This window comes from Molothrus ater, chromosome 3, assembly GCF_012460135.2.
Source record: "Molothrus ater isolate BHLD 08-10-18 breed brown headed cowbird chromosome 3, BPBGC_Mater_1.1, whole genome shotgun sequence".
NCBI classification, from domain to species: domain Eukaryota; kingdom Metazoa; phylum Chordata; class Aves; order Passeriformes; family Icteridae; genus Molothrus; species Molothrus ater.
Genome location: NC_050480.2, coordinates 98700165 through 98724237, shown reverse-complemented (window position 1 = coordinate 98724237; position 24073 = coordinate 98700165). Strand labels below are relative to the sequence as shown.

General features: G+C 35.3%; 1 protein-coding gene across 1 annotated transcript in view; it reads right to left on the bottom strand.

The window, feature by feature from the left end:
* The window catches only part of EYS (eyes shut homolog), a 797164-nt gene that overhangs the window by 141353 nt on the left and 631738 nt on the right, over positions 1 to 24073 (bottom strand). Inside the window, exon 37 of the mRNA XM_054514337.1 lies at positions 3626 to 3790. Within this exon, the coding sequence (XP_054370312.1) occupies positions 3626 to 3790 (165 nt within the window). The remainder of the gene's footprint in view (positions 1 to 3625; positions 3791 to 24073) is intronic.

Below are 24073 nucleotides of genomic sequence, written 5' to 3'. Positions count from 1 at the left end.
CTGATTTTGACTTAAATAGTCTTCTTATGCATACTTTCTGATTCAAATTCATTTGTGTATTAGTAGCATTGTGTCTGAGAGTTCTCCCTGTAATTAAATGTCTACTAATTATCTACCAGAAAAACAGATGTAACCTCACCACCACCTGGTAAAAACAGGTGTGTTTGTAAAATGTGCAATCTGAAGTTGGATTAATTTAAAAAAACTAATCAAAAATGTGTAACAATTTTCTAGTAAAGTACATCTGAAAGAAGCAGATCACTGTAATGATTTTTCTATTTTAAAAAGTTATTTTGACAAATAGAAAGGTTTTTGCTTTATGAATGTGTGAAGCTAATTGTAACCACAATTATTAAACCATTGCTAACATGCATAAATTAACAGAATCTGATAATGTTTGGAACATTAACCCTTAAAAGTGTGTGATTCTTGTACCTAGTAAGTGCAATAGCCTCAAGTTGGCTTTCTGCTGATGGTTCATTCCTTGGATGTTTGATGGTCACACAGCTTCAAAAAAACAGAGTAAAGGCAGGAGTTGTATTACTATTAAAAGCAGAAGAGCTGAGAGCAGCAGCTTCTCTTTTGTAGTAGTTAGAAGTGAAAATGAAAGACAGAGTAGGGAGAAAAAATGGGGATGAAGGAAATACAGAGAAAGCATATGAGGGAACTCACAAAGGATATTTATTTGACAGAAAAGTGTACAGAAATAATTTAAAAATTCTCAATTATCTGTATACATACATGGAGTTCATTCATAAAACACTGGAAAGATTTTTATTTATGCATTTATATAATTTTTTATTTTACATTAATGTAAAACCAAATAAGAATATTGATCTGAACCATTATAAGAAACATTTGTAATATTTGGAAAGTAATCTAATTATCAGGGAGACACAGAACAAAAAAAGAAAGAGTAAAACCAAGGAAAAGTAATTGGTGTTATAGAAGGAGGGACAGAGATCGTTAAAGTGGAACTGAAAAGCAAAGATCTATCTAATGCTTAACACAGTATCAGAATTCTAAAAGAATTCTGATAATAAGATACAGAAAGTAATGGATGACTTATCAGAATTCTTGTAGAATTCTGCAAGAATTCTGATAAGTCATCCATTACTTTCTGTGTCTGTGTTCCACAGCCAGGCAGAGATCCAAAGTTTTCCTTATTTACTTATCTATTTATTTAGCTTAACAGAAATCTAACCTTAATAGAAACCCCACTGGTCACTAAAAGAGTGGAATAATGCAAATCAGTTAAAATTCCATTTTAGGGGTAACACAAGGAATGAAAATGCAAGTATGACATGGTACTGAGAACTTGTGAAGAAAAGGTGATTTTTCACCCTGAGAAAATATACAAAAATTATCCTGAGTTCCTAGAGCTACCCCAGCTCAGTTTTAGGGTGAGAACTGAACTCGTACCACTAATCCTGATCTACACTGACTCCTTTTTGGAGGGACAAGAAGTGAGCTGTGACACTGCCCATGGAAGTCTCAGATATGGATAACAGGAAAGCAAAAAATGTCAGGGTTCTCCAGTAATGTCATTCTATCATTCCAGAAAGTGGAAACATTTATATTCTAAAGAACATGAAGTCCTCAAATACGGCTAAAACAAAATATCTGCAAACACCTGAAAAATACCATGTTAACAATTTTCCTTAGACAGTATGAACTAATAGCTGAACAAGTTATATTAGGTTTAAATATCTAATTAGGTTAGATGCAAAATAAGTACATTACCTAGAAAAGAAAATGCATAGAGTCATATGAATTGGTCATCTAGCTCACCTCTTGCAATGAGCAGGGACATCTTCTACCTGAGCAGGTTGCTCAGAGTCTTCTCAAACCTGACTTGGATGATTCCAGGGATGAGGAATCGGCCACATCTCTAGGCAGTCTATTCCAGTACCTTACTCCCCTCATTGTAAAAAAATCTTTATATCTAGTCTACATTTACACTCATTTAGTGATTTTTGGTTTAAAGACATTATCCCATGTCCTATTGCAACAGGCAACTAAGAAGTTTAGCCCCATATTTCGAATTATAAGCACCCATTTAATACTTAAAGACTGGAATGTGGTGTCTCCAGAGCCTTCTCTTCTCCAGGCTGAAAAAACACCACTTCCTCCTGAGTTCCTCCTGAGTATAGCAGAGAGAATCTTCCTCTTTTTTTCTTTTTGGTTTGGAGTTCTTTGAGATTTTTGGTTTACAGAGATGCTTACTCAGGGCTTAGTGTAGATAGCAAGATTAACTTTGGCTGGAGCCAAATTAATCTGCAGTGATGAAGCAAACAAAATCACTAAATGTCAAATATATTCAAAATACTTCAAATAACCTTCATTGAATTCTTCTTCAAGGGCAAATACCTCCTCTTGAGATTGAATAACTAACAAGTATAAAACATTTTGATATAAAGAACTGCCACATCACCACTTATCCATGATTCTTGGCAAATTTTGCAGTACTGTAGCTTAGGCAGCTGCAGTAACAGCCCAGATATAGAATACAAGGACTTAAAATACTATTTTGAAAAGAAGTAAACATTAATTTTCAGTTTGGGGCTAGAGTGTTTCACATCTAAAAAAAAAATCCAGTACAGATAATAACAAAAGGCATAATTAAATAATGCCACAAAGCTTATATTAATTTTAACCCTGTCGTATAAATATGTACATAGTTCAGATGAATTCACTGAACTATGTACATATACTACTACCAGATTAGTATAAATGCAAAACAATTTAATCAGAATTATTTATGCTAGATCAACAACACTTCTTGTGTAGAGTAACTCTAGGAAGTTGCAGTGAACTGAAAATGCTCCTAATGATTTTGTCTTTGTGGAGTAAATCTATCAAATAATCATATCTTTCTAGCTCTTCTCGGAAGAAATTACCTCACTTTCCATGTTTTCCATTTGCAAGAAATTGCAAGATAAAATATATAATGAAATACTCAACTGGCAGAGAAGTCTATCTTTTCTTGCTGACTAGTGAAAAGTGTACTTCTGTCTCAGAAGTTTATGCCATATATTGAGGAATGAAATATGCAGGCAAGAAGCAACTTTTTTATGTAGTATTAACAGGCATATATCCAAGTCTGCACGTATACTCTCGGGGGATCACAAAGGAATTCTCTGAAGTGTGAAATCACAGTAAGTACTTCAAAATATGGCAAAACTGCAGAACCTAAGATAGTTCTATAAATCAAGAATTTGGAACCAAGATCACAATTATAAAAAGCGAGACTCAATCCAACTACAGAGAAGTTGTTTCTCTATAAGTTGTTCAAAACTTCTTCAACATTTGTATTTCAAAGCTGTAAAACTTACAACTAAAGTCATATGCTTACTCTGTTCTTTCTTGTCAGGAAGCAGCATTTTCTCTTGTAAGTTATGTTTTGCTCAATGAGTCATAAATTAAAGAACTTTCCAGAGGAACACAAGGAACAATGGTTCAAATTTTATAATGCAGCATGCATTAGAATACCAAAAGGCTTCTACTGCATTTTAATGACTCATTTTGCTGTTGAAGAGGAAATGCCAGCTGATGTACACTAAAGTTAATAAGGACCTGAAGGAGCTAAAACTGATACTTAGCTTCAAGTATCTTTGGTACTCACTGTAAAGAATTGTGCCATTTAGAGCAGTTGTTTTCACTGTCAAGTACAGAGTCGTCAGATTGCTTGTTTCCTGCCCAGATGCAGTCCTGGTATCAGATACAGATGTCAGAGAAGGTAGCTCCAAATAAGAATTTCCAGTGAAGGATGGAAAAAACAGTGCTATGTCTGAAATGAACAACAAAAAGCTAATTTTATTAATTTATTACAAAATAAAGTAATAAAATTCAAGCACTTTAGAGAGATCCATTTTTTTATACCTGTGAATAGCATCATCGACTATATTATTTGCTGAGCATGCATATAAATTTCTTTAATTTCAAACGTTCAAATCAAATACACAGAAAATTAAAAAGTTCTAGCATCTGCCTATTACCAGAAGTGAAAAGACCATCATAGGAGGGACTAATGCTAGAAGATGCAAGTTAAAAAGACTGTCATAAATTTTCTTCTTTACAGATGTGTCAGTACACAACTTTTGTCCTTTGACATCTGTGTGAAGTACTTTTAATTTTTATTTCTAGATGGGAAACTCAGTTTTTCTTCATTTTCAGAATACTTACATTTGTGGGGTTTGAAATTATAAAGAGAATGCCATTGGGCAGAATATGCATTTTTCCACTACACTAGTCTGGAAATGAATAATTTTTAAGAGAAAATTTTTAAGTGTGAAGGCTTAACATTTACAATGTTTATTGCATTCATTACTTTAGTCATTATGACTTTTGGGATTTTTTTTACCCTTTAGACATGATAATAGTATCATGAATGCAAGAAAAAATAAGCTAAAACTAATTGAGGTTAGGCAGAATGTCTTCCCAATGCCTTAAGAAACCTATTTAAGCAAAATACCTTGAAGATTTCCCAGACTGATCACCAGTGATATGAATTAGGAATAAGCATAAAAAAAATATTTTTAGTTCAGATCATATTTTTGCAAAGAAATTTTTAGTTTAATGAACTAAAACTATACAATGGATCTGTGAATGATGATTACACACAGGCATGACTAACACTTAAAAAAAATTGTATTCACTTTATTAATTTTTTGTTTGTTTGTGAACCTGACCACTGTTTATCCTCTGCTGTTTTTATTTGACTTAAGAAAAAAGGACAAAAGGAAAGGCCTAGCTAAATAAGCATATGCAGAAGGACAGTCATTAAAAAACACCACACCCTGACAGCAATAGAAAAACAGCAATGACTAGTCATGTTTCTAAATCATAGGTCTGAAAAAGTCAGGATTGTTGGAGAAAGTGGAAAAAGATATGAGATGAAAAAAGGTCAGTGGCATTGCAAATCAGAAGCAGATCTACATGATTATGAGGGTTTTTTGCCTAATTAAATTCATACTTTCAAGAGAAACAGTACTAGGAGGTCAGCAGTGTAGTGCAGGGCCACAAACAGGATTAAGGGCTGGGTTCTCTTTCACATGAGGGAAGGCTGAGAGAGCCAGGACTCCTAAGGCTGCAGAAGAAACAGCTCAGGTGGATCTTAACATCTGTCTGTAAATACATGGGGATGACAAAAAGGGAGCCAAACTTCTCTCAGCATTGCACTTGATAGCAACGGGAACAAACCAAAACCCAAGAAATTACACCTGAACACATGGAAACTCTGTTTCACTGTGAGGGTGGTCAAACATTGGCCTAGGTTACCCAGACAGGTTTGTCAGGTCTCAGTTCCTGGAGATTTTCAAAACCAGACTGGGCAGGGTTGTGAGAAACCTGTTCTAGGTGATCCTGCTCTGCTTGAGCAGGGGTTTGGACTTGATGGTCTCAAGATGATGGTCACTTCCAACCTCAAAAAATTGGTGATTCTGTTATCCTTCACAGGGAGGCTCTGTGCACTCAACCTTTATTATTCTTGAAGTGCAGTGCCTTTAGAAATCTCAGTGTAGTTCAGTACTCACAATGTAGTGGTACACTGAGCAACAAAGCTGTTAAAATGTCTTTTATTAGGTAGTTTAAAAAATCCCAACTAGTCAATTTGGAGAGTAACTGTCCACAATTTATATTCTAAGTTAAAATTGGTCTGTGAACTTTCTTTCAGCTAGGTGAAGGGAAGGGGGAGAAGAATGAGGAGGTGGAGAGATCATGGTATATCTGGGCTATCTTGAAAGGAAGGACAATCTCATTACTCCTTTAGGAAGGATAGCTCCCTTCAAAGGAGGGATCTCCCCTAAAGATTTAAAACTTTCCAGGGAGTCCAGCACCTTGCATCCAAAGAAGTCTTTGCACTGATGTATAGGAAAGACTACTGAGAAAAGATTATATTTCAACAGTCCTGTCTACATCTGCAATGCTGTGCCCAGAGCAGCCTAGGCTTCCATCACCAGTGCTGTGAAGTCCTCTCAGAAATCAGCAGAAGAGACACAGCAAATACAGCAACTGCATCAGAAACAAATGCATATCTAGCAAAAAAAAAGCCATCCAGAAATGCCAAGATGCAGAGCACATCCTCTTCCCTGTGGTGCACAGGCTATTAGCCCGCCGATCCTTAACAATCATTTTCTGCCCTAAAGCTGTACAACAGCTGCAATCTGTTGCAAGTCTACAACATCAGTAAAGAGGTCATTGAGAGCACAGGGATTAGTCTTCTGCTTGGATGAATGGTCTAAGTGGGAGAAAACAGATTGAGTCTGTGTATTAAGAACCTAAAACCTATGTTTGTGATACAGTACACAGTGAAAACACTATGAGCAAAGCTGCCAGTCGGGACAAAATTTTTCCACTTCCCTCATTCCAGTAAACTCTTAATTAGCAGAAATTAAAGTCCCATGAAGCACTGACCATGGCTGCACACATCAGATCCAAAGAAGGGCATCTGCTGAACTACAATAAGCTAATTCTCTACCACACCATGACAGTATTTTAGTACTGCTTCCTAGAAATATTTACAGTTCTTCATATTTTAAGATGATTGCTGGCAATAAATAATTTAGTATTTAATATATTTCACAGGACAGGCTAACAAGAAGAATCTAATTCCACCCTGGGTCCACTATCTGAGAATGTCACCTCTGTCTCTGATCACAAGGACTCTCTACCACTGAGGCAATGGTCTCCAAGTGAGTACATGCAACCTAATTGTTCTCAAAATAATTAACTAGGATGCAAGAAGAAATAGAAACTTTCTCATATTTTTAGGATAAAAAAGATTGCAAATAAATCCAGGGAAAAAGTTTGTAAGAGAGACCACATAGTTGGGTTTGAATTACCTGACAAGCACATATTACTAAGAATTCTACTTTAACAATTTAATGGAAGACTCAAATTTTCTACTGAAATAAATAGATTAGCTGGGATATTATTTATGAAAATTTTGACAATAACACAGTACAACAAGAAAAAGTTGAGAAACACCAGTAATTTTCTATTATGTCCCTACCTGATTTTGTCTTAGTCAGAAAATAAAGAGGAGTAAGGGGAAGGATATAGGTTTCTACTGCTACTAAAATGGAATCAATCTGTTTCCACTCCTACCTCTAATTTTCCCTTTGCATTCTTCAGTTTTTATTACAAGACTGGCTTAGCTTGAATTTGATTAAATTCTGTTGAATTATTTTTAAAATATATTTTTCAGTCCTGAAGACATTAAGAGACATCAACTGCACCAACCATCACTAAATAAATTCAAATGAGAACCAAGAAAGACTTTTAACATCACAAAATCCAAGAAAGAGAAGAAATGCATTCACCTTCTGGTAGGAAAATCTGACCCAGCATCTGACTAAGCTTGTCTACAATCTACAAAGTAGAAAACTTCATCAAATGTCCCTGGTCCTCTTTAATAATTGAAGTAAATAGGTAACCCTAGGATGTGATTATCCTCACCCAATCATGACTTAAACTGGCCTATTTCTCTATTTGCTATAAAAGGACTTGAGAGTCAATAGTTGAGGTGCAAACATGTATGCAGCAATATCTGAAGCAGATGAATAATTCTCATTCTTGTTGCTTATGCATCAGAGATAGACACCCTGCAGAAGGATTTTCTTTAGGCAAAACCAAATTGGTACAGTAGTTTTGAGTTGAAATGTTAAAGACGTGAACTGAACAGGATACCAGAATATTTAGTCAGGGGATTAAAGTCTGAATTTGCTTTTTATATCTTTCAATTACAATGGTAAACATCCTCTGAAATCTATGGACAGATTCTGTGCTTGTTCTTCTTTTCCATCAGTCAGAGAACGTGATAGAAGCACAGGTGATAAAAACTTTTACAAGCAGTGCAGCAAACCTTTTCCATATTATCAAGAATGGAGGTGTTCCCAGCAGGCAGAAAGTCAGTTAAGAATCAATATCAAGGGTCTGATGAATGCATGATCTGTTCTATCCATGTCATGCTCACAGAATATCCCAGGCAACCAAATTTAACCACCTTAGAGTAATGCATTCTTTTATCTTATGTTCATGGTGTGAAGAAAATCAAAGTGAATGAAATATGATTCAGAAAATTCCTAGGGATTATGTCTGGTACACATGAAATCTGACTTGGGTGTTTCATAAAGCATCACACGCACCTACACCAGTACAGAAATACAGTAACCATTTCCTATGAAATAATTGATTAGCTGAGTTCAGCTGTTTCAAGACAATAAAATATGAAACAAAATAAATCTTACCCATGCTGCTTTCATTCATTTGTCTCAATGCACAAAAGCCTCCTGCCTGCTGTAACTGAACTTGAACATAACAAAGCACAAAATCCTTACAAAATAAAATGCACAAGTGTTCCTCTATCAGGCCAGCCTGGTGCCTTTTTGATAATGCTCTCCACTGCCAACTGGGAGGTCTGAAATCAGATCACTGACTTAATCTCTTACTTTGCAGACTGCTAGGGCCTTTGAATGGCAGAAAGACAGTACATTTAATTGTGAAGACTCAAGAGAAATGTCCTGTGTATCACTACTAAGGGCAATGGGTCATATAAGCAATCCTTAGAGCAGGACATCAATTCATTTTCATTGAAAGAAACTGCCATACAAGTAGAACAGTAATAGAAGAAAAGACTTAAAAAAATTAGGAAAATAAAGCAGAAGATATTCAGCAAGCATGCATTTGCAAAGGTACAATGAAACACAGAACAGAAATAGGGATGATCAAAGGGATGGCATTGCTTCCAGATGGAGAAACAGAACAGGCCTATTCAACATGCAGAGGAAAATGTGAGTAAGAAATGACAGCTCCATGTCTTGGAACACAGCAGGTAAGGGAATTCAATTACTCAATTATTGTTACTATCAGGTCACAGGCTTGCAAAACAAAAGGAAATTCTTACTAACTTTTTGCAGAATGTTTGGGGTAATTTATTGCCAAAAGATATTATGTAAGTCAAAAGTATATAAAAATAATGAAAAATTAAGAGCAATACAAGAACAAGGGAAACTAATCCACCAGACTAGCAAATACAATGGAACCACAGGTCAGGAAACCTTAGTCTTGTTGATTGGTGGAAGCTGAAGTAATGCACTTGGGGAGAAATCTCTGTTGTCCTGTTTAATATATCCATTTTAAAGAGTGACTGTTTTTTCTCTGAGATGGGATATTGAGCTAGATGCCCTCCTGACTTGATCTGGCTTGTGATTTTTGTGTGACTTGTTCTGCTCTGTGTATCACTACTAAGACTGCATGACAGAAACTAAGAGAGATGCAGACCATTTAACATAAAGGAAATTAATGATTCCCTAGATATCTGAAGCATACAGCAATTGTCATCACCTAGTGCCTAGAGTTACCCATCTCCTTTGATGGCTGTATTTCAATAAGCAGATCAACTCAATGAAAATATGTTATTAGATTTATTGCAAGAAAAAAAATGTTGATAATTTTAGCATTCCTTAAGTACAAAGAATTTGAAGAGTTAGCTGCATGTCTGAAAAAACAAGATCATAGTAAATCAGTTTGATGTTAACATGCTTTGTAAAAAAGCACAAAACAAAGACATAAACAAAGAAACAAAACAAAGAAATAAATATTTTCATATTCCTATTTTATAGCTCACAATATTCCTCTTCCAATCTCACATTTTAGGAAGGAGGAATATTTTTTTTTCCCTATACCCTCAGTCCAATTGATTTTAATATACAAAAACCTCAGTCGTTTTACATCAGCAAAGTTATAACTGCATTCATTTACAGAAGAAGAGAATTTAGTCAACTACTGTGTCTGTGTGAAAGGATGAAAATTACCTGTCTCAGAATAAGAAGAATTTTATTCAGTTAATGGGCAAGAAACATTATAAATGTCCAGGTGAGATGTGCTGTGTAATTATTAAGTTCTGTAAATTTTTCTGGATGTTGCACAGACATGTAAAGTCCAGATGTGTCAGCAAGTACAACACACTGACATGAAAAATAAAAAAAAAATATTAATTCATATTTAACTCAAGATTTTGTGAAAATAGAAATGACACCTCGGCATAAAGATAAAAAGTAGTGAAGATGTTTTGTGTTGAAAAAAATCCCAAACAATCTAGTTATTGTTAGCCCAAATCCACAAACAGAATTAGCCTCTTACTGCCTGTTTTTTCATAGTTTTGAAAACAACACAGTGATTTGTCTTTTTCTGTTTGATTAGTTTCATCTCCAAAATTTATTACTTTTCTCCTAAGTGCATTGGATTTTGAAGCGGAAAGAATGTTCTTAATTGATACTTGTACCTAATCAGATGTGTTTTACCACCTGCATTCAAAATGATGCATAAGTGCTTCTCTTTTCCTGAATTTGACATGGAGGAAATTGGGAAGCTATTATCTAATATTTTTTCAAGCTGAATATATTTGACAGGAAATATGATCTTCCTGCAAAAACACCAGAGTTTTATCTATTTTTAAAAAGCACCCCATCTAGGAGGGAAATGAATGCCCTTTATATCTTAATTTAAATACTTCTATCTTTCCCAATTATGGGAAAAAAATCTAAGACAGACTCTTAATATGAAACCATAATTTAAACTGGAGCTGTCATATTGCACTGCTATATTTGGTGCTGAAATGCTGGTTGCTTTGAAGGTCGCTGTGACACATATTATGGCAAAATTTAATGAAGCAAGACTTGTAAAAATCTTTTGAAGGTCCCTCAATAATATATTTTTTCTGTAAAATATCACAGAAGATCTACTTGAACATGAGCTTTCACAGTTTTGATTTACATCTAATGAACTGGTAAAAGAAGAAAATGAAATAAAGTATTGGTTTTCAGTGGGAAAGAGGCAGCTGTCATAATATTTTTGAAAACTCATACTTTTCATAACAAGTTGATGTACTAGAGATCATCATTGTAATGAGCACTTTTTGGTTACACAAATGAGTGGGTCAAATGGCTTAATTTTCTATTGGTTTGCAGTGAGTCTCAGCTAAATGTGTACATATTTTATTTGTATGTTATAATTCTTATGCTTATCAAAATTCCAAGGCCTTTTTCATTTTATTTTATGGGGTATCAATGTGTTTTCAGCCACTTTAATTTTATCTCTGCCATCTAAGTTTAATTTTATTCTCTGCAATGGTGCTTGAACACATAAACAAACATTCTATCCCAAAGGATCTTAGAAATACTTGAAGAGTAATTGGCTATAAAGGTTTCATTTGGAAAAATATTCAGATTTTTTTCAGTGTGTGTCATACTTAGTCAGTTGAAGAGGAATCTTCCATCTGGATAACATTGCAGACTAATTTGTCATATGGTTGCCACTAGATATTAGATGATCAATATTAAAAGTGAAATGCAAGCTGCAGTTTCAAGAACACTAAATTTAATGTGCTCATGTAAATAGCATAGTTTCTGTATTGCTACATTGTGTATGCAACAGGTTTTTATTACTTTCCTGGGAGATTTTAATAGGACTTTCCTATTATTATTTAGCTATAGAGGTACATAGTTTAAAGAATTGTGTAAATCTAATCAGACTTTTAATCTGAGCTTGTTTTCACAGGTTCAGGGTGCAAAAAAAATGGGAATGTGAAAGCAATTTTTCCTCCATCTCTTAATTATATTAACATCTTGCTATGGCTTCCTTTGGGAATCATGTAGCTAACTCAAGGGCTTGGTAGGAAAAAACCAACAAAAACAGGCATAAAAGGATACTTAAGCGTTAAATTCATTAAAAAATGAAATTAGTATCAGAGTATAGATTAGAAAACCATGTATTTTCCTCTGTTTGCCCTTTCCTTTGAGGGTTCAAAAACCGGTAGTTTTCAAAATCCCCAGTTTTGCTAATGCAATTTTTTTTTATTTTTAGCCTAAAATGCAAAGTATAAAAAATGGAGAATTATCTATATAGACAGCTTGCCTATTCCTTTCCTTTATTTCCTACCATTTATCACTGTTACATTAGTTAGGAATTATAAAGCTAGAAGTAACACTTACATATAATGATCACTTTAAACATTTACACTGCAACAGATGCACTGTTGGTCTTAGAAAAGTATTTTCCAATTGATTTTTAATATATTTACTGTGTTAATATTTAAGAACAATGAAACAATAATAACAAATTGGAATTGTAGTAACTTTGATTGTTTTCTTGGCATTTACAAGACAGCAATTGGGGAAGCATGTTCATTTACAGATATTTATGTTTGCTTAATCCCAACAGCACTAATTTCAACATATTTTAGTTGGGCTCAGCATTGTGGGCACACAAACCAGTTCAGTCACATGAAATTCCTGAAGAATATTACAATCAAGAAAGCAAACTTATCTGGATTAAAACAATCAGGTGGACAATTGAAAAGGAATTAACTTCCATAATTCCTAATTTTTTAACAGCCTTATTCAGCCAAGTTGTAATACTCTGACATCTTAGGTTTTCTCTTGGCTATAGTCTTTAACTGTAGAATCCTCATTCTCCCGCTTCCAAAACATAACTGGTAGAAGTTCCCGATGAGATGGATGTTCAGAATTAAAGCTTTCAGTTCATCTGCTTGCTTTTCTTCCATTGATTTGATGTGAGAGCATTAGCAAACTTTTACTGTGAGTGTAGGTGAAACAAGGAGAGAACCTCTTCAATATATCTGTACATTGCCTTGTTTGTGCCAACTCTGGCATGGATTTTTAGACCGGGCTTTGAGCAACCTGTTCTACTTAAAAACATTACTGCTTTTTTTATGGGGAGTTCAACCAGATGGCTTATACACGACTCTTCAACCCAAACCATTTGCTGATTGTATGATTTTATTAAAGCAGAAGTGACTAAACAGGAGACAAGACCCTAACTGCCTTCCCATAGCTGCTGCTTCTTGGGTCAGCGCAATCCTTCCCGAAGAGGAAGGGGCAGACGCTTTCCTGAGGAACAGAGCAAGCTCCATTTGGAGACAAAAGAAGCCTACAGCATGGCTCTAAACAAAGCATTCCCAATGCCTTTTTTCCCCCCCCTTTCCATTCTTCTTGACCAAAAATGCATGCCCAAATTGATTCCCAAAGGTAATAAAAGGCCTGTGAAGAAAGCCACCAGTCTTGAACAGATCTTTTTGCAGCCTTTTTTTCCTTAGAGAGCAGATCTTACTTTGTCTATACAGGGAGTTAGTGGTTTGTGTTCCATGCAGGATAATTTTAGGCAAAGATTTCTTTTGTATGTTGGGGCTCTATCTGAAAGAGCAGCAAAACAGCCCTTCAACTCTAGCTGTACTTGGGAATCTGAAAAATGGTTGCTCCAGACTGAAACATCTTTTTTCAAAATCACTTCTGGTACTCTTTTTCCACTTGGTGCAGAATATCACATGCCTACTGATTTCTTCACATGCCAAAATCTTCCTTTTGTTTAACTGTACAGAATTAAATTTTAGCATGTACAGAATTAGATTTTAGCACTACTTTTGGCCTCTTTTCATTGGTGTAGGTAGATCTACTCCAGCAGGTTGTTGAACTTAAATTAATAGCAAGGTGGTCAGTGAAAGGACAGAGATAATTTTATCCTACAGAAAAGTATCTGCACAAAAAATATTTCCTTTTCTCCATGGCTTACTGCAGATTTAAAATACATTAATTTCAAGATAAACAAGACTTCTGCTTGATAGCAATTCAAGTCCTGGTGTCCAAGCTACAACACTAGAATATAGTTTGGAAAACACACTGATTGAAATGACACAAATGATGGAAAGCAAATTACAAGTTATTTTCCAGCATTTGCCAATAGTTAAGAAACAATTTCTTGTGTACTGGATATTCCTATAAGGAAAGGACCCCAGGAGGTGAATAATCATGTCTTACAGGCAACAATACAAATACAGAAACATTTTTCATGGACTAAAGTAATCCTTGTTCCTCAACACCATGTAAAAGAGAATTTCTTAAGCAAGGTATGAGGCAGCAGTAGATCTCAAGTATACCTAGCTTCATTATGAAAAACACAAAGGTACAATTAAGAATTGCTTGATTTTTTTTCCTGTTGTTTTATTAATTGTTGAACTAAGGAATTCATCTTGTGGTATCTTATTTTCAAATAAATATCTATTTTAAAATAGTGTGTTGTGTTCTGTCATGGATTTTCAAACTGACTATTTCTTTCATTGATATCAATGATATTCTTGTGTAGAGGGATGACTTTTGCTTTATTTTTAGGGAGAAAAAGTGATAATTTTGGTAGTTTTCTGTTATGAGATAGAAAACTGTCTGTTGAACAGTTGAGTAGCAATTGCAAAAAAGTCCAGCACTGCAAAGCTGAAACTTAACTCTTTGTGGAACAGAGAGTGAACTTAAAATTTAAGATTTTAATGTAATATAAACTCAGGACAGTCTTCTCTGCAACTTGATAATGAAAAGGATGGGAGATAGATAATCATTCTTTTATTAGATTTAGGAAATTCTGCATATTTTGGAAGTGAGGCCAAAGTAAACTAAGTATACATTTGAAAAATGGATGACCCCTTCTGCTGCTTAGCCAAAATGCTCTTCCTCACATTAGTACAAATGTCTGTGGATGTTCTGAGAAAAAAGCCTATCATAATAATGTGCACCAGCACAGTTTGCTGCTGGTAAATATAACAGCTGAACTCACAGGACAGAAGCATGTTTCAGATAAGAGATGCTTAAGTACTGATTTACATCATGTGAAGGAATCATGCTCCCTAGCTAGAAGGACAACTGACTAACAAAAAAAAGAAGAAATGACAATTACATTTAAAACATGACTTTTAAAAAGTCCTCAGACAGGCTTTCATCCCTCACACCTGTTCTAAAAAGTGACCTGCACTGGGATGTCCACCTGTTTCCCCAATAACCCAACACAGAACAGGAAGAATTTGGAGTCTGTGCTGTCCACTAGGTCAAAGTCCTTAATTAGTATCCAGAAATCTGCAAATGCCCGGGTCTCCAGGTCTGAGGAAGGAAACACTGCACTTCTGGACACCCATCAGATCATCCAGAAGTTTACAGATTATGGTCTACTTGCTCCAGAGACTAATGAATTTCTGCAAGAAATTCATTGGATATTATTTCTTATTCCTGTAGAACCACCTGTCTCAAGCTTGCGAAAATCTTGGTGAGTTTTTGATGGTAATAGTCTCAAAGTACTAGGTCCCAGCAACCATCTAATTTTGGTTTTATTGTTCCAAATGGAAATTAGAAGGAAAAACCCAAACTCCTAAATTTTTTCCCCACAGTTGAAGAATGTATTTCTTCAGCAAAGTTTAAAAACTATCCATGTAACACAGTGTGAAAGTAATAACTTTTTTACTTGTAAATTTTTTTTCTGCTTTATTTATTATTTTTCACACTGCATATTTTTATATATGCTACTTCCATCAACCAGGAGAAATAAAATAATCTACATTTTTTTTTCATTCTTGTCTTAAAAATGGAGATTTTCAGGCCAAAAGTTTAGATAGGAAATGCAGGCATAAATCCATCCAGTACATTCCAATATTAAAAAGAGAATGGAATATTTTAGTATAAATATTAAAGAGAGAATGGAACCAACCATAAGAATTTATATGAAATATATTCATTTACTTTCCATATTTAGACAGAAATGCTTTAGAAGTTCATAGCTATAAGTTATTTGATTAGGACATCTTTCCACATAGCAGCTTCTCAAGAATATCCTTGATGTATTAGAATAAGGAAACAAATGAAAGTAATGCCTTCCTTTTCAAAGTAAACACTTCTGATTGTCTTCTCTTGCATCCATGATGAGTCCAGAACATATATTCTCACCCATTCCAAGACTGAGAGATTAATACTTCACCTCAGGTTTGATATAAATTTCAAATTTAGTTTTGATAGTCTTTCTGTCAGCTGCCTACTAAGGCAGATAGAAATATGTGAAGCAAGATGTTCATCAGGATTGTGTGATACCAGAAATCCCATGGTGCTGGAGCTAGAAAGTCTGCTGCCCTCACTATTGGAAAGCTAAAAACCCTTCTGGGTTCTCAGCTGGTATATTTCTGTTTCTGACCTTAGAGCTGCTGACAAAGGACATTATATGCAAGAAAGCTGGTTAGCAATTTTTTTAACTCAAAAGCACTGATGTCTATACTGCAGCAGGAGTTTTTTAGAAGAAAAGGTTTGAAACTCAAATACTTCTAAGTATGTAATACAGTATAACTGGCACCTAGCAAAATAAACCTCAAGTACTGATAGCAAAATAACCAATCTTTTACAGATAGCTGTTTTTTACTTTGTTCCATTTGTCACTGGCCTATGGCTGATACCTTTTAAATAGCAATTTATCTACCATTTTACACTAACTTATTTCCATTACCTAAGACATTGGAGCATACTATCAAAATATAAAAAGAGTAAATTTCCTTTTGTATAGCTAAAATTAACCAATAATCTGGAACAGAATTAATTGTTGAATAGGCCAGTCTTTTGCAGCATTAATTATAATGTCAAGAGCTACTTAATTAAGTTCAGTACTTTTCTTCTTGTTGTAACTTATTAAGTTATTTTTGCAATTTTAAATCTCAGATGTTCCACAGTAAATTTCAATGGCATGACTGCACTGTTTTTAGCTGTGATAGAAGCATAGCTGTGTGGTGCTATATTTTGGTTTTGTGATGAAAGCAGTGTTCCTCACTCTACTTCCATTTCTCTTCCCCATCCCACTGGCAGGGAGGGAGGGAACAGCTCTACTGGATTGAGCTGCCTCCTGGGCTCCTTAAACCACAACAGTGTTCCAGGAAAAATACTTTCAGGCCCTCTAGAATGCATTGCAATGCAGGTTGTTGTCATTTTATAGAAACCAACTATCAATAATTCTGAAGAGGAGGTGAAGCTCCTTGCTCAGCCTTGGATACTGAAAATAATATCTGGAAGTATACATCTGCCTACAGTAATAAGGCTGAACAGCAAACTTTCAAAATCTTCATTAATTGGTAAATGCAAGAATTTCTAAAAACATCTGAAATGTCTGAGGTAACAGAATTTAAAACAAGAATTTCTAGATTAGAACTAATTGAGGTATCACTCTCTTGACAGTCCTCTTTGTATACCAACTGTTTTTTTTCCTCCAACAAAATCTAAAAAGTCGTTGAGAATGACAGGCCTGGCAAAATGCAACGTGAGGTATTGAAAAGGAGAAATAAAGGAGGCAGATAATATTTCTGGGAGCCATTATTAAAAAAAAATAAACCAGACCATTTTAAATGCGTCACTGGTGCAAGCAAAGAATAGCTAGAAGTTGCACCAAGAATTTACAGTAGTCAATTCTTGGTTCACGAGCATAGTCCAAGTAACACTTTTAATTCTTTACCTCCAAGAACTATGGACCTGAGCTGTGCAGAGAGGAGCCTCTCCCAGGCTCTGCTCTTATAATACAAAGCAGTTACTAACAATTCCTTTCTGATAGGACATGGATCCTTAGGATGGGAAATCTTATTTAAAGTCATTGGCAGGACTACAGTTAAGTTTCATCTTGAGAACTATCTGCACTACTGTAATATCCATTTTCTGTATTTTTTTTCCCCAATCTAATAAGCAATTACAAAATAACCTCACAATGTCACAGCTCTGCCACTAATGTCACACAATATCATGGTTCTCTGGTACATGAAAAAAAACCCACATGAAAGCCGAGAATAAAACAATACTGCAATCATATTTACTGCTACTTTTAAATACACATTCCCCATCTGCCTTACTAATATCTGCTAGGCTATAAATAGTAATGTAGGAAACTACTTATTTTTCTAATCATAGTTGAAAAATTGGGATGAGAGGAAGGAACAAGGTTTAAATGAACTATCATTCGGCATAGCTCAGGTGCAGCTTAGAACAGTAGCAGTGCTGATTATTCTTTTGGAATAAACACAATCCCAAGACACGCTGAAAGGTAATAAAATCAAAATATGCTCAGAAGAGCATGTCCCAGCATAAGGAACATCTGCCCTTTCAATTTGTGTTATCTAATTATTAAAAAAAAGTACATTTTGCATTTTAGTGCTGTTTGAATTTTCATCTTTGAATCTCTGTTTTACATGTAGTCACACCTCAGATATTTTCTCCCTAACAGTCTCAGTGCTGATGGATTTCATATTGGAAAATGCAATTGCTTTTCTGGATTTTACATTCATTTTGTAACAAACCTACTAAAAAGTACCACAGTGGGTGAACTGCAGGTAAATGATCCAACACAGCTTTAATCTAATTTATCTGCTAAATCACTTTAATTAGCTTTGGACTGTCAGCTATTACTTCCAGATTTTTACAACAGAAAGATGAATGAAAGCACTTATTTGATAAAAAAGTACTCCTACACACTTTCCTCAAGTCAAATAGCCTCCCACAAAGTAAAAAAACAAGTGGGAAAAAAACCACATGTCATTAGTATGGCACTTCTATTTTATAACTTGGATGTAAGGCACAAAATAACTAACATCTGTCATTTTGTAAAATGCTCTTCACCTTTATTATCTAATGTCTAGTAGAGAGTGAGCAGTCTTGTTTAGACTGATTTAAATTCATGTATATTTTAATGCATGCTTATAAAATTTGAAATTTGCCATTTGGCTTGTTTTTCTACTGTGCTTACTTATGTCAGACTCAGTAGGATAAATCCAAAATAAAGTCTGTAAAGCAAAGTATGATAGTGACTACGAATGAGCAAACATTTTTAATAATATAAAATATCACAAAAATAAACTTATTCTCTTTTCAGATGTTGGACCAAAAGAATGAAAACTTGTTTTCTTTTTCTTTATTGCACAGCATGCAAATAAACAATAAATGTTTAAAACCTCATTATATAGTGCATGTTGCTTTGTTTCTGAGCAGCAAATGTTTTGAAAGTAGTTTCAAAATGATTATGAAGAACAAATTGTGTGAAATAAGTGAACACTTTCAAAATGTTATCCAAATATAAAATTAATTTTAAAATCATGCTGGCATTGCTAAGAGCACACAGTAGTGGTCTTGATAAGAGACCAAGTTGGCTTTGTTAGACTTGTTTAAAACTGTAGAAGAGAAACAAGGGAGAAAATGATAACATGAACATAGACGAGCACCTTACCCAACCACCTAAGTCTTACAAGCTGACATAATTGCCTTTTAATCTATGGGAAGTTTTCATATATATTAAGAACTGTGTGGCCTCCTTTGGCAATAAATTAATTTATCTGCTACTATGACATACAACTCTGCCATGAAACAGAAAGTGTGGTGACTAAACTGAAACTACTGCTGTAAAAATTTACTGTCTGGTCTTCAATTAAATTCTCATACTTACATAAGGAGTTATCTGGAGCCAAAACCTGTTGAACCTTCTTTGCCTATGTTTATGTGTCAAGGTGACAAAAACCCAAAGTCCTGATCAACAAACTAAGTTAATAATTTTTTTCTCTTCAGTTAGAGAAGAAATCCTTCTGCTTTCCTTGGAGGGGTGGGAACCAGCCACTGAAGGTCATAGATTAAAGTTCTGCTAAGAGAAACATCAGAAATGGGATTTCCAAATGGAGAATTATGAAGGAGGGATCTTAAATTTTGTGGCTAGAAATAGCCAAGCTGTAACAGAGGTGAAACTTGCATATGAGTTGAGCTGAAATCTTGGTGTCAAAAGAAGTTGTGCAGCCACAGCCTAACTTAGGATTCTTTTTATGAAGAGGCTGAGTGGATGTCACAGAGAAGACAGAAACATGGCAAGTACACAGTCATTCTTCTGAAAAGTATTCTGCCATCCTTCAGTGGTTTACAACTAGTGGACTTTATGAGACAAAGGTTTTGTCTTTGCATTTAATGTCTTCTAAGAAACCTTTATCTCATGAATTTATACATGTTGCTCTTTGAACCTACTTGTAAGGAGTCGACCCTGGCTGGATGCCAGACATCCACCAAAGACTCTCTATCACTCCCCTCTGCAGCTGTTCAGGGGAGAGAAAATGGAACAGAGGGTTCGTGAGTGGAGATAACAACAGAGAGAGGTCAGTAACCAAATACTGGCATGGGCAAAACAGGCTCTAATTAGAGATACTCATAGAATATTACCAAAAAAAAATAAAAATCAAAGCAGGATAATCAGACGTAAAATAAGACTTTAAAAATAACTTCCCAGCTCTAACTCCTCCCCCTACAGTGGTACAGAGAAACAGGGAATGGAGGTTATGGTCAGTTCATCACAAGGTGTTCCTGCCACTCACTGCTCAGGGAGAGGAATCCTTCCCCTGTTTCAATACAGGGTCCCTCCCACAGCCAACAGTCTTCTACAAACTTCTGCCACATGGGTCACTCTTCCATGGGGTGCAGCCCTTCAAGCACAGGCTGCTCCAGTGTGGGTGCCCATGGGGTCACAAGTCCCACTAGGAAACCTGGTCCAGCATGGGCTCCTCTCTCTGTGGGTCCACAGGTCCCTGCCAGGAGCCTGCTCCAGCACAGGCCTCCCATGGTGTCACAGCCTCCTCTCAGGCATCCACCTGCTCCAGTGTGGGGCTCCTCCAAGGGCTGCAGGTGGATCTCTGCATCCCCATGGCCCTCCAAGGGCTGCAGGGGCACAGCTGCCTCACCAGGGGCTGCAGGGGAATCTCAGCTCTGGCACCTGGAGCATCTCCTACCCCTCCTTCTGCACTGACCATGGTGTCTGCAGAGCTGTTCCTCTCACATATTCTCACCCCACTCTCATCTGGCCACAATTACATCTGAGCAATAACCTTTTTTTCCTTCTTAAATATGTTATCACAGAAGCACTACCATAATTTATAATTGGCCAGCCTTTGCCAACAGCACCTCTGTTTTGGCTAGGTGACATTGGCTCTGCTGGACATGGAGGAAGCTTCTGGCAGCTTCTCACAGAAGCCTCCCCTGTAACTCCCCTTCTGGCTATGCAAACCCAGCACATTCCACCCATCACCTCTGTGAATCACATATATAAGAATTATCATCAAAAAGCCACATTCTTCAGAGAACCTACTCTCACATCAACAAAACTAACCAAACAAAGCAAGACAAAAATTCCACATACAAAAGAAAAATAACATAATCACAGCACTTAATGAAAATGAACAATTTACACAGAATCTACCCCTTGTCCCTTTGGTGCTATTACTCAGGTGTCATGTCATTCACACCATGACATAAGTTCTAGTATCTACAATTTCCTACAAATAAAAAGTCCCACTGCTTAATTGCACTACATGAAGAATACAAGCAGAAGAATCTCAAATAATTTCAGTTAGGATAAGGGTTCCTTTCCTTTCTGAACACAGTGTCTTTGAAACAGCAAAACAACTCAAACCTGTGGGAAGATATGGATTCCATGAAATAGTTCTTTGGACACTTTTTAGCAGACAAGACATTAGCTCCAGAACTGATTTTTTTTTTCCTGAAAAACTTCACATTTATCTTCAGAATCTGAAAACTCAAGAAACCTATTATAACTTTCAGCACATTTGCTGAGGATAATGAGAGAAAGCAAAAAATTCCACTGTTGCCAACTGCAAATTAAAAAAAGTCTTGATGACTAAAAAGTATATAGTCATAGCAAAAGTTAACAAACTACCATTTCTAATGTCAAAAGAAATAAAAGACAGTATCATCTGCTATGAAACTAGTTTCTACCAGCATAAATTTACAGTCAGAGCTCAAAAAAGCCCTGGAGCCTGACTTATTTCTTCACAGACTATGCATTCTGATGTCATGGGAAAAATTCCTGGCCAAAACCCTCATATTCATCCAGACATGTCTACTCTTCATCACTCTATCTGTAAATGAAATTTAATTCATGCCCCAATTCATTGCATTTTTATTCTTCTCAATAACATTACCATCTAATGAAAGAATTGAAGTTTAACTAACTCATCTGAAAAAAGAATATCAGATGACATACATAGAGAGATTAAGAATTTAATAATTTTTAATTGACAGAAGGAAAATCTTTTTCCAAATGAGCTACAATTTTAGAAGTAGTGGAAATGCTGATATTATATTCATGTTCATTTATGAATAAGATGTAGTAGCTTAAAATGTTACTGTTCTTCAATTGCTCATTACTATGCCCTCAAATAAGATCTAATCATATGAATGTGATTCCTTTTAGTACATTTCAGTGCACAGTAAAACATGTTAATTTAAATCATACAAATGAGAGCATTGCAGAATCAACTTTTATCACCATGGATTACAATAATATCCTAAATTAGGATAAATTAAGAGAAAAATTAGACAGTAGACTTACAGTGTAGCAAGTCTGAAAAATGTCTAAATATATGTCATTTACTTCATGCATTCAATTTCATGCTTCCAAAAGCTAAATAAGCATTCAGTCTTTTAGCAAAAAGAAAATTTTTGAGATTTAAAATTTTATACAAACCATTGAATAAATATTGCCTTGGGCAGGCATGTGGAAACCATGGACTTCTAAAGAACTAGGTGCCCTTGATAACTTCATTAGCCCCAAATAAGAATAATGATAATAACCCCTAACAAACAATCAGCAGAAGCTTCTATGGTCTTTGTATCCTGTTCTTACTTAATTTATGCTTTTTCTGCATTATATTATATTTTATATTATTACAATCCAATGGCTATCATTGCTAAATTTAGTTTTTTAAGGGTTCTTACTTTCTCATGCATAAGGTATTTTGGAATGATCCTGATCAGAATTTTTCATACACAAAACCCCACCAAACACTCAAATATGATGAGGTTTGCATTGGTTATATTTGAGATAATCAAAAGGGTACTATATTTATGTGAGTGTACTGTCACGTAAAATAACAGGAATAAATTGCAACACTTTTTTTCCCAGGATTCTGTGTTTTACAAAGAAATGTTAGTAGAATCACTTTGTGTGAGAAAGTTTCTGTCATCGTTAAGGGACAGCTGATGTTGAAGTTCAACCTCTACAGGTATGACATTGAGTAGTGACGCAAATTGACCGCTAACATTTTGTATAATAAATTTTGTACCAGACTGATTCTATTTTCTTACTTCTACTTACACATAAACGTGTGATAGATATTGTATCATGATATCAGTGGGGCATTATTTCACATTTACTAAAAATACAGTTTCAGTTGTTCAACACTTTGTTAAATGAAAAAAAACTGAAAATTTTTACCATGTAAAATCTGACTCATGTCCAAAACATGTTTCTAGAATGCTAGGATTTAGCTGTAGTGATTTACAGAGAAACAAGGGAATTAAAATTTACAGATTAAGTCTGGCTAGACTCAATTGGCTTTTATTCCTCAGAAGTAATAATCGTCATCCACACTTAGAATCATAAAATGGCTGGGGTTGGAAGGGATGTTTAAGGCTCCATCTAGTTCAGTATTCATCACCTGGGTGAGAATTGTCGAGGAATGTCCAGACAACTGACATTTCCATGTTGTACATGAGGCAGCTGGGAAGTAGCATGGACAATACCATACATTCATGCTTCAGGGAGGTAGGGCTCTTGTTGCCACACACTCACAGCACCAGGAGCTGCCCAATCTCAAGCTGCTTATGCACACCAAACAACCATGTAAAACATGGCAATAGGGACATCACTGAGCTTTCAATGAACTTCATAAAAATAAATAAAAAAATTGTGGTGTTATCTAATTTATGATTCAGTGTCAGTATCACACCATAACAAGTTGTACTATGAATAATTTTAAATCCATCGGTTAGCTTGTAGGCAGATTTGCCATGTGCTAGAGATAAATGCTTTAAATGTTACTGTCAATAATTGACTAGGATGCTAGTATTGATGGTGCACCTGTTAAAAGTGTTCTGCTCACTCACAAAGAAGCAGGAAACTCATAGTTTTGCTACATGAAACTTCAGTCCTGAAAAAACAGCCTGCCATTGCAAAGGATAAATAAATTTTAAGAATGATCTGTTTCTTAAAGATCATCACAATTTCTTTTCTCTCAATTTTTAAAGAAATCCACTAAGTACACCAATTTTACTATTAACAGTAAAGCCCAGATTTCTGTCATATAAATATATGACTGTGCCAGAGAAGTAGTAGTTAGGACTGGAATTAGCTGTTTGGCTTGCAGACACTGCCAAAAGCTATTGAAGGTACACTT